Source organism: Pochonia chlamydosporia, chromosome 1, assembly GCF_001653235.2.
Source record: "Pochonia chlamydosporia 170 chromosome 1, whole genome shotgun sequence".
NCBI lineage: Eukaryota > Fungi > Ascomycota > Sordariomycetes > Hypocreales > Clavicipitaceae > Pochonia > Pochonia chlamydosporia.
The window spans coordinates 5,652,723-5,664,208 of NC_035790.1; the positions used below are offsets into that span (position 1 = coordinate 5,652,723).

The 11,486-nt window shown below is 50.8% G+C and overlaps 4 protein-coding genes across 4 annotated transcripts; 2 read left to right on the forward strand and 2 right to left on the reverse strand.

The window, feature by feature from the left end:
• Positions 1-254: 254 nt before the first annotated feature.
• VFPPC_01469 (hypothetical protein) lies at positions 255-725 on the forward strand (the record flags this gene model as incomplete). The annotated part of the gene is made up of 1 exon (XM_018281298.2): positions 255-725. The coding sequence occupies one exon, from the start codon at positions 255-257 to the stop codon at positions 723-725; it is 471 nt and encodes a 156-aa protein (XP_018149944.2).
• Positions 726-1,318: 593 nt separating this feature from the next.
• VFPPC_18700 (hypothetical protein) lies at positions 1,319-1,693 on the forward strand (the record flags this gene model as incomplete). Its single annotated transcript, XM_022430271.1, has 1 exon — positions 1,319-1,693. One exon carries the CDS (start codon positions 1,319-1,321, stop codon positions 1,691-1,693), a length of 375 nt encoding a protein of 124 aa, XP_022285985.1.
• A 2,740-nt stretch (positions 1,694-4,433) lies between these two features.
• VFPPC_15372 (hypothetical protein) lies at positions 4,434-4,877 on the reverse strand (the record flags this gene model as incomplete). The annotated part of the gene is made up of 1 exon (XM_018293125.1): positions 4,434-4,877. One exon carries the CDS (start codon positions 4,875-4,877, stop codon positions 4,434-4,436), a length of 444 nt encoding a protein of 147 aa, XP_018149945.1.
• A 2,326-nt stretch (positions 4,878-7,203) lies between these two features.
• On the reverse strand, positions 7,204-7,627 carry VFPPC_01471 (hypothetical protein; the record flags this gene model as incomplete). Its single annotated transcript, XM_018281299.1, has 2 exons — positions 7,204-7,331; positions 7,486-7,627. 2 exons carry the CDS (start codon positions 7,625-7,627, stop codon positions 7,204-7,206), a joined length of 270 nt encoding a protein of 89 aa, XP_018149946.1.
• Between the last annotated feature and the right edge of the window lie 3,859 nt (positions 7,628-11,486).

Sequence of the window (11,486 nt, forward strand, 5' to 3'; positions counted from 1 at the left end):
CCCCCCCTCCCATGAGAACTTTCAAAAAACGTGTGTTTCATTTCTCAGCCCATAATTGGACTCTCCATACGCGGCAATTACGTACCCCGTTCGTTGCTGCGCATGCAGCGAGGTCACGCTTGAAACATTTCCTGCCGTGCAACCTCTTTCTCGGCCACTTATTTTGGCTTTCCCTTCAAAGAGGCAATTAATTTATTTTACCGAGGACTGTATCCATACATGGGACGGAACTGTACGGAATACTGAATGCATTGATGCGTACATTAAGTCTAGGACCAACAGTTCAGGCAGCAAGGAACAAGTGTTGGTCTGATACGATACTTGGCCCCGCAGGGCGTGTGGTTGAACATCGTGTGATTCTTTTTTTTTCTTTCTTGCTTTTATCTCGGCCGAATATTGGTTATGCATGTTGGCTTTCCTGGCAATGTAGAGTGTACTTGATACAGAACGGCACGATAAATTCAGGGGGCGGGCGGCTTCATTGTTTGGAGGAGCTAATTGGGGGCAAACAATGTGTCCCTGGTGTCATGGAAAGCTTGGTCTTCCGCATGCGGTTGCGTCCTGTGGCCATGGCGGGTGAGATGGAAGGGGGATGGGATGAAGTTGGGTTGGTGGACGTGAGTGTGAACGTGGACGGGAGGCAGACACGGGTAGATCGTGTCGGGAACAGGCACGGTTTACACCTTGGTCTATTGATGCGAGGGGATGGACGATGCTGGTGGTGATGGGACGCATATGATCTGAGGAAGTTTATGTTTGGGGCCGGAGTTTGGCTCGAGGTTTCGATTTGCGGATCGTGGGAGGCGATGTTTGATGCGCGTGCGTTGGGCGTTGAGGAGCATGGACTTGGCTTTGGTTGTAGCACATAAATTGCTGGTTGGGACGAGTTTGTGTCGGATAGATGGAGAGCAGGTTATTTTCTGGAAGATTGAGAGTTTGGTTGAGAATATATATATAGAGAGATATATGTACTGTATTGTCGCACGTACATGTTGTATGACTTTTTACGGATTGGACGTATTTGCTTACGTGATAATTGTACTCAATCATTCTGTAATTCATGGGCACATATTTGTACATGGAATAAGCAACTTCAAGGTTATCAGCCATCAAACATGGCCCTGTTTTGTACCCTATATACACATATCAACTTGGTCCATCTCTCTGGCGCTCTTCTAACTACTATGTAAACCATGGCTTTAAACAAAACTGACAGCTGTAGAAACACAATTAAGCAACCTAATTCAGCGTAACTGAATCTATGAACGCGGCATGGCCATGTTGTAGCTTACGATGCGTAAACAGAGCCTCCCCCTGAATGCATCAAGTCCGCCGGAATCACTTGGCCGCCAGGAACGTCATTGAAGAACTCAACTCTCACAGACTGCATATAATCCATCAACCATTACTAAGGAACATAAGTACAAGCCGCAAATCTGCGTATACGCCCGCGGAGCAGATGGATAGTAAGCAATCGTCAAAGCTGCCAAGAACCATCCGCTCAGTGGACTCAAGACCTGCAACCAACGGCGATGGCAGAATGCTAAACACGCCGAAAGATGCATTCGAGGCTAATTCCCACCAGCATATCAGATCACTCTGTAATCACCAACAGGAAGCGATTCCCACGGAGCGCCAGAGGGGGCGAGCCAAAGCCTCTGTGACTACAAGAACCCCTGCCCAACACACCTAGAGATAACCAACGTACCGTAGATTGGCATACAGGCAGCGTTTCTGGACGTAGTACTTCGTATTGTTGAAAGCATAGGGAAATCCCTTTAGAGCTGCCTGACAGCTGCCTCGACTTGAGCTTGTCTGGGAAGACGGTCAACGTCCCTATCCTTGTCTGGTCATAACATGGCGACATTTTCACCACCCTGCCGCTCTTCTATTCCGCTAGAGAGCCAGCGACATTGCAGTATACCTCTATCGAACCGAGACTGCAATAGGGGCGATAGAAAGTACCTGGCAATGCAGGCATCATTTTGCCACTAGTCTTCCGCACACGCGGCATTCAACTTACACGACCGAGAGACACACATAGCTCAAAGATATTCATCGCACCATGTACATATCCTTGGCATTTGACAGCCTATTCCGTCGAATTGCAAATGCATCATCCCCTGTCCTGTTCACATCGACGAGGATCAAGGTGCGGCACACGGACGAGCATCCGGAGTGTAAACGCACGGACAAAGAGTCTCTTCAGCCCCAGGACCCCTATAACGAACAGGACGCTGTACTTACTGTATTACGTTGATCATAAGCATTACAATGATGTCAACGTGTACATGCCTCGGACATGTCCATGCAAGCGGCTGGAAATCAATGTGAGTCAGGCTTGACAGTTGCTGCATCAAAGAAAATTTTTCCATGCAACTCAGCCAGATCGAGTGACGGAGGCTGCAGTGAAGGATCGCAATCACCGATCTAGAGACCTGGAAAAGGATTCCTGCACCAAACTCGTGGCAGCCACGAGACGCTGGTGTAAATCGCACTACAAGGGGTTGCTTGAAAATGCAACATCCTTGGTATGCAGTTTTTCGGACCACCTTGCTGCGCGATTCAGTCACGAATACAATGCCCGCACCTACACCACCCTCCAAGACTCATGTTGTTGGTACTTCCGGTAGTAGTAGTCTTTGCAGGCATGCTTGCACCAGCTTCAAACAGCTAGTTTCTGGAAGATTACCTCGTTGAGAATGCCGTCGGGGGGCCGAACTGCGTGACACGGACGGAGTCGCCGGGGCAAGCAAACAAGTTTAGTCTCACCCGCCCTACCCTTGGTAAAACAGTAGGTTGCCTTTTCTCAGAGCGGCTCGCCAATGCCATCAAGGCGAAATGCGTCAAAAGACGAAGCGAGACGCCCATCGCAGAACTAACACGCAAGCAGTTGCTGCCTTGGCCTGTCTGCAGGATTGCCTGTGAAGGCTGACGTTGCAATAAGGATACTACATCCATCTGCAGTGGTCAAATGTCCTGTGAATATTACCAGACGACGTCCGGATGCCACCTCCAATTGTGCTCATGTGTGTATCGTACGGAGTACTCCTTATATTATACACTATGGGGTCTGCGGGGAGGTTGGAAACCCGGACCCATCTTGGTTGCCTTTGACAATAGTAAGGAAGCGAATCCTTGACCTCATTCAACTATGAAATGCCATCATAATCCGGGTTCATCAGGATTGCACCGTTACTGTGCACCACAGTTCATCTTTGCCTGAATGGTTAACTTCGTCGCAGCAGCATCCATACGTTTCCCGCCTCAGCATGTTGCCAGATTTTCCAAATTTGAGCTCCCAAAATTAAAGAACCAGTGGGAGCTGGGGTTCAAGCTCCAGGAGTAGGTAAAGAGCACTTGGCGTCGGTAAGCCAGCAGCTTCAAGAATGGCCACCATGGATTGATGATGTGCTTTGGACAAATGACCACTTCTGTGATAAAACGAATCGAAATACGGGATTCGGTTTCGAGCTCTGGCCGACCGGTGATAAGCGCTCACACACTACTACCCCTCCGCATCACGAACCATATCGCGGCCAACGGCAGATGCCTCGATCGCCAAAACGACAGTGATAAAATGACGCCCCATTTAACCCCAGGTGGAAGATGAGAGAATTGTCGAAACCCAACCCCATTTCAAACGTCCTGTTAGTGTAATGAGCGCATTTTTTAACATGGAAAGTCTTACTCCAGGGAATCACTCATCCCCAGCAAAATATGACATGTTTGTATGTTGCGTCATGAGAAGGTTGCGCTTCTAGTCACATGTCCAGTCGCAGCCATTGACGCCGATGTTTAGCAAGAGTGATCCGCCCCGTGGAATCAGAGAGCCGTCCTTGGAACTGGCCATGGGCAAGAATTTCTCGTGATGAATTCATTTCAGACTTTTTACAACACTTGCATGGCTGTCAGCGCATACCGATCAGTATCAGCCACCTCGTTTGTCTTCCTGGTCACGTACTCCGTACTTACCTGCCAAAGTTGATGCCACCAGACCAGACGTTTGTGGAGGGATGCCCACCAATTCTTGTGCTCTGTATGGAGTATGACAGCTCCCAACCCTGAGAGTTGAGATTTTGTACCGCAGCCCACGCACTGTACCTTGGTCTGTATGTCTCGGCCGGAACAGAGCTTCCAACCAGAAAACAGGAAAGGGCACGCCACAATGATTGGCACCATTGACATTTTCACAGAGTGGAGACAGAACAATAGGCCCGGCTCGTGTGGCGCTGGGCGTTATTGATAACATTTTTCGGTTGACCCGTCAGGTCTTGCAGCTGCAGGACATTACTCAGTCCTGAAACGAAAGGTGCCATCCTGGTGCAAGTGAAGGCTGGTACTTGATGTTTTATTTCCAAGAAGACCAAAACGAGACATGGTGCCGCACGAACTGCTGGTTCATCTCCCATTAGTTGGTGCCAATCTCGAAGCTAGTTGTTTGAGCTGCTCGCCCGTCGTCGAAGCGGATCATTGTCGACCCATGCGTGCACCAAAAGATAACATGATGCCCACCGATCGCGGGGGTCTGGGTCTAGGTCTGGGTCTGGGTCCTCAGGCTGAGATTGGCGGGGCGAATATCTGGGTTTATTGCATTCGAATCGTATGGCTGTTGTTCTTGGGGTGGAGGAAATCATGATGTGTGAGACGCCTTCACTCTCCTTGTCGCAGGGTTGGCTTGATTGTCGACAGCGAAGGAGATGTGGACAATACTTGCGTCGTGTTGAGTGCAAGTTGGCTCGTTCTGCCCAGTTCATCCCGATTCTTGGCCTCAGCTTTGTCTCTGTCACGATTTCGAAGGTCTTGTGACGTTGCTCAACGAAGGCAAACAAGCGGCAGTCGGCCGAATTCGTCAACGGATGTGGATTTTGATTCATAGGTCTTGGATTTTAAGGAAAAGAGGGCAATTGACCTTTGCTGGAAAACACAGCAGGTGCCAAAGCCGCAAATCCTGCATTGGGCTGTTGTCCCTCTCAACTGGCAAGCCTTGACAGCCTGTCTGCGGCACGCAAGTATCCGAAAGGGCGCTTTACAATTAGTATTTGTGCAGTTTGACGTGGGATGTGCACTTGCTTCACCCTGCAGAGCAGTTTGAGTCCATGGGGAAGTACAACATATATTCGTAATACACCAGCCACCCAGCCCGGCGTCCAGTTGCTCCCTGTGCAAACACTGCTCAAGGGTGGCGGATCTGACAGGAGACTCAGTTTCCTTCTCGAAGACTCACAGAAGGGCTGGAAGACTGAACAAACCGGCAGACAAACATGTTAGTCGACCGGGGGTGCTGCTTCAGGGCTGGCTCGAAATGCCCCAGAGACTTGGCCCATCAGCCCAAGCTTTACCTCAAACGGGGACAAATTGAGATGGAGCTTGGACCCCATAAGTTTCCAGAAGGTTTCCTCTGATGGTTTAAGGCGATTGTTCAACGCGACAAGTACATGGTACCACATCAGCTGCCTGTTGTAGTGGATGCCGGCTTCCCCTTGCAAGCCAACCTGGCCACACCTGTCGGCGCATGCCCCTGTCAAGGATGTCTTCCGTCCTGTCAACGTGCCTGTTTCTGGCAAACTGGAGTTGTTTCTGTCCGAGGCAATGGTTTGGTTGGAAGGGGTTAGTGGACTTGGCCCAGTGTTCTTTTTGAAGCATCAATCTGAGCCGTCGACTTCGTTGAAAAAAACGTGACCTTGAGGCTGAGAGGTGCGGCCGTTCCGAGGGATGTGGAAATGAACTCATTCCAAGACTGAAGTGGGTAAAGCCGTTCTGCCTGGCGTCGCATTGTTACGACTAATCAATAGGAAAAAAAAAGTGTTGTTGGTTTGCTCCAACATGCCCTCGTCTGTGAGTCCCCCCGGCCATCATGGGCCATTGTACTCGTGGTATCCTTGCTGGGTCCCTGTCTCACACAAGCAAAGTGGCTATTGTAAGAGGTATTGTAAGGAAGGTGCGGTCGTAGGTTTCACGTTACTGTGCCGGCTCAGGATCATCTCCATTCATGATAGTAGTGGACCCCATTTAGATCCTAACTGGTTGTCGAATAGGAATTGCAATTTCGTCTGTCAATCAAGCAGCCTTCCTTTTCACCGTCCTGGAGGTAGATATCGTGCACCGAGACGCTGGAGAATGTGACCAGCGAGATAAACAAGAACCAGTTACTGGGCTCTCCGCATCCGAGTTCGGTTTGGGGAGAGCTCATTTTGCACAGTGTTGTGTTGCCCAATATAAGGTATTCCTCTGCATTGTAGAGCTCCTCAAACAAAATCCGCATCTTGTACATACGCCAAAAAAACGCAATACATTCGCCGGGTTATAGTTGCGATCGTCCGCGATGATATTGTGCCGGGATGATGGATTTTGGAAAACGGTTCATCTAGTGTAATAGGATAAATTGGCCATCATGGTGAATCATACCTGGCATTAAAGAATCCTCGAAGAGTTGCAGGTTGTCGTAGTGCCACCATGTGCCCTTCCCATTTGGTTCTGCGGGTTGTAGCCAACAACGAATCTCATGAAACATTATACTTTTTGCTCGAGCTCCTGTCTCAGGCTGAGTCCTCTGATGTTGATTGGCCATGAAGTGTTCAGTACGAAATCGTAATCTTGAAAGGCGGCATGGTGGACGCTACAGGTCTTATTCAGTGATGCCAAGTGAGTGGCCAACTTTCATCCGCCGTCATCCATGCCCCCCAAAATCTCCAAACTTCTCTGCCAAAATCATGGAGGGGTGGGGGGTTATTCCATTTTCGCGCGCGCCTGATTATGCTGTATGATGCCAACAATAGAGGTAAGCCACAAGCAGCTAACTCAATTCAGGGTGCAAGGATGCTTTGGTGGCTGCTGGTGGTATTCAGCAAAAATGACATGCCAGATCTGTCACCACTTGGGGGTGGAGGCTCATCGAAAGGATCCACGCCAACCGTTTGCACGGTCCAATGTACCGCCTCTCTGCATTTTTTGCGCATTCGTCTGGCAGAACAATACGTATACCACTGCATGACCGCATAGGGGACTTGTGTCACGAAGGTGCCCATTGGCCCAGAACGCACCAACTAGATGTGGAGTGCGACCATGGCGCAAGCCGACCAAGATCACCAACTAGAAGCGCACATACCGCCAACTGCCCTCAACACCTAGATCGCCGGATCACAACTGGAGAAGCCTGGTTCTGACAGGTGTGGGAAACAACAAGTTGGGTGTTCTAGCCACTCAGGCGTGTGTTGTCCCGTTGTCCGGGTTCAGCGAGTGAGGGGGATGATTTGACTTGTCAAGAGATGTGAGTGATTTCATCAAAGGAGCCAACAGGTCGTACGAAATGAGTTGTGGACCAAGTGAGTCTTAGTCTTGCCCTGATCTTCTGGCAAAGAGGTTATCTCCTGCCCTCTTCGTTATGGCGATGGAATGATTGAACTCCGTCGGAGGGTTTTGTTGAAGCATATATTTTTGCTGCATCGCTAAGTTGGAATTAGACCATTAACTTCCATCGTAGGCTGACCTCCGAACCTTGTTTACGGGCCATACTCAGTTGCTGGATTAGAGTCGCCAGACCGTGTCGTCCTGGGCCTTTGCCATTCATCCCACGGCAGGAGGTTTCTCTGTCCAGAGAAAACCCTGGGCTCAGGTCGAGAACCATGATCGTGAAGCCTGACCACACACAGTTTTTCCCCCCGTTCTCGAGGTGAAAGGAGACAAGGCTGTGGGGCGACTTAGGGTGGTGCTTTGTTGGTCAATCACGACCAACAGACTTTGACTTCGCCGTGGAGATGGATGCCAATATTCAGTCAAAACGAAATTCGTGATTGGCGGTGCACTGGGATTAGTGTCCTGGTGATTCGCACCTCAAACGAGTAACATTCGCCCAGGGGTTCGGGTGTGATAAAACGGCCCAACAATGGGCAAGCCAAATACGGAGCTATGGAGCACAATACAAGTCTCTTCGTACCCAAACAGCCATTTCCCATCTTTGGAAGACTTGACGCATCCGGCTGGGCTCAAGCGATTATCAGTCTCCCCACAAAGTCAACAGAGCGTGCACGTGTACTGTACTCCGTAGGTGTAAAAGAGTCAGTAACGTCTGGTTCACTCGGGCCTTGAGGCTTGAAATGGGCAGGAAACAAGATCCCGGAGCCGAGTGATGGACGAGAGGCTTCTCACGGCGCTCATAATCTGCAGCTGAAGAAAGGTTAGTGCGGCCCTGTTTGTTCTGTCTCAAGAGATTGCCGTCAGCCAATATCGTCTGAATTGGTTCTTAGTGTATAGAGTGCTCCAGACTTACTACGATACGGCCATCACAAATTGCTTGACCAGACTTGACAGGTCCAACGGACTGTGGCAGCCTGGACAGGACCGTCGGCTAGTGCCCGTTGCACAGATACCATGCTGGTGCTGGCGGTGTCTTGGAACTAGGCCCAGCCAGCCCATTGGGACCATACTTGACTTTGCATCAGATTGAGGACAGTTCGTTCGAGGCTTCAAAGTTCAAGAGGGCAAGCGGTATCGTTGGAAGGTTTTGGGCGAACACACACTGTGTATGTGCACTGTGTCTGCGGTGAACTGGCCGGCCCGACAGGGACGAAACTTAGAACGATTCTCATCAACTGAGCAACCGTCCGGCATTGTACGATGTACAACAGACAATACAACCAGACGCTTCAATGCTCTCACGCAAGCCTACGGTAAGTCAAGTTCATCCAGTTTGGACTTTGGAGCCGCACTACCTTGACTTGTGCTCAGGTGGCCAGGATTTGGAAATGCCAGGATCCGCCGCAGGAACAGAATACCATGTTCACCTCCAACGCCGCCAGTGGCCCATGGCTGCGACCTATCAGGACTGATGCATCATCCATGCATCCCCACGACGTCAGGACAAGAAAGGTATGGCAGGGGTTGCGGAGAGGGATGATGCGACCCAAGCCCAACTTCGGCTTTCGCTCAGCGGCGGGCACGAGTTGCCAGGGGCGTGCAATGATTGCCCTTGGCTTGTTGTCTGGTCGGTGCGAGCCCCCGAGGTGTGATATGAGGCGTGAGGCGTAGGCTGGAGGCGTGAGTTGTACGCCTCCACACAATACCTTGCTGAAAGGTATGTCATGTACGGAGTACAACTGCCCGAGCAGCCAGGCGGTAGGTCCCTTGCCAAGTTGGACGCACCAGACCTTATTCCAAGTACCGAGGCTGGCAAGATGCCATTTGGACCCTGGGAAGTCTGACATTGCTGGTTGATGAGCACCTCCGATACGGTACTGCACAGTACAGTGCAATAAAGTTGCGAAGTGTCAAGAAGTGATTCAACGTCACCAAACTGGAATTGGCGTCTTGTTCCCCGGGTTGAAAATGTACCGCGCTTGGCGGACCCGGCCTTCTACATCGGAGCCCAATGAAGCCATTTATCATTGGCAGGGTTGGGTAAGTTTTGACATCCAGCCTATGGCAATGTGAGCAACAAATTTTCAGTATGCAAGAAGACATGGATCTTCTCTCGTTCTCGTGGCCCCAAACTCCTCACGCACTGGAAATGGATTGCCAGCATCCAAGGGCTGGTTGGCAGCCTGTTGTGAAATCTTTGGTGCGTGATCTATTCACCGAGGTGATGCATGGAGTCAGAAAGAGCCTGTCTGGAATTTCGCCTTGCAATTTACAAAACCAGATAGCTCCATTCTTTCCCCCTTGTCCCTCCCGGTGGGCTTCTTGTATTTCTCGCATTCGTGTCCAAGCCCAAATGCAGTCATGCCCATAATAGGACTGCACTGTACTTATCTCTGCTGCGTCCGGTGCTGTCCTCTCAGTAATAACAACTCGAGGTGAGTAGGAAAAACGCACACTCCCATGCCAAGCAAACCCGCACGCCCCCCTCAAGGCAAGCCCCCGTCCGGAATCTATTTTCGATCGTGTTTCCATCGTCGTCTTTTTGACGCGAGATTTTAATTCTCAAGTCGCAAGATCAGACCCCCAGTCTTGAGTCCCAAGCTCTGAAGCTCCAAGTCAGAAGCTGGCCCGGAGTACATAGACAGCTTGGGCCTTCCCGCACTCACCCTCAACTCAAACTCCAACTTCAACCATATCCGAGCTCAACTCGCAATCGCAGCCGCAACCGCAAAGCTGAATCTGGTTGCTACTCGAGCTTTGTCGTGAGCATCGATCTTGGGGGGCTTTGAACACAGCCTACCACTGACTCAAACACTCAATTTGTTCGTCTAATCTCGAGGGCTCTGGTTACTGCTCTATACATGACATACTCACAAAAGCATTTCTCCCAGATGTTCTCGGAAAGCTGCCTGCGCGACCAACCACAGACTGGACTGGCTTCGAGATTTTGAAAGGGATCAAGACGTCCGGTGACACCGTTGTGTCTCATTCGATCACAGTTGGAATCACTTCGTTCCTGCAAGCCAGCTCACAACGGCACTGCCGAAGGAAAAAGAGGAAGGGCAAGAAAAAAAGAAAAGAAATCAAAACAGGCATACCAGCTACACACGCCTGAATCAAACCGGCCACATCTTTTGGCGCCCTGCCTTTTGGAAACTTGCTCTCCTCGCTTTTGTTAGTCCACCCTTGGCCCGCAAACACCGTTTGTCGAGTCAGCCAAACCGCTATATCACTACGTACTTGGAAGGAGATATTCTCTGCTTGTGAGCGCACAAAGCACACTGCAAACCGCACACGGCGCAGAGACTCTCAATTTTTGCCGGCGGCCTTCGAGTTTGTCGAAGGCTTTTACCTACTTTGAACAGTGTCAAGTTGAGAGCAAAGACTACAAACGCCGCGGGCAGACCCTGTTGGTGCACCGCTTGGCCCTCTCTGTGGCACATTGCTAGTGTAAGTCAACGATGTTCCTCATTGCCTGCCCCCTTCGAGTTGTTGCCTTCAATCTGGTTCGTTTCCCTGCCCACCTGTTCTTGCTGGGCGCTTCGCATGCAGCCGGGAGTCAAGCGACCTCTTTGGTTTGTTTTGTCTGTTCTGTGGCTTTGAAAGCATTTAAGAATTCGCTGTAGCCGTCCCTTCAACATTGTGGCTATTGGTTCATCAGCTTTTACCCCCTTTCCCCCCCAGCCAAGCTGCGCAATCCATCACTCATATGACCAACATCAAATTGCATCTGTTGGCCATCGTCAGTCTGGCCTCCTGCTTCTCCCGCTGCCCCCGCCACTTGCACCAGTCTCTACCTGTCACAGCCACTGCCACGGCCAAGGCCAAGACCAAGACCACGGTCACTGTCGCTGTCACTGTCACTGCCCATTTCAAGGCTGCAGTATCACCAACCTTCCCTCGCCCAGGCTATTGGACCCTTGGCCTCTTGCAGCTGTGTGCGTTGGCTGTGATTTGATATTGTGCGGTTCTGACAGGGCGCACCCTTGCGCCGGTTTGGGAGATTTTTGTCCCAATTTACTTGGTCGTTGGTATTTTCTCTCTCCCCCCCTCCCCTGTCCTCCGGCTCTCTCTTTCCCTGGCCAGGCTTTCTGCGTGTCGTGCGAGCCCCGGCCCATCCAACATCCACT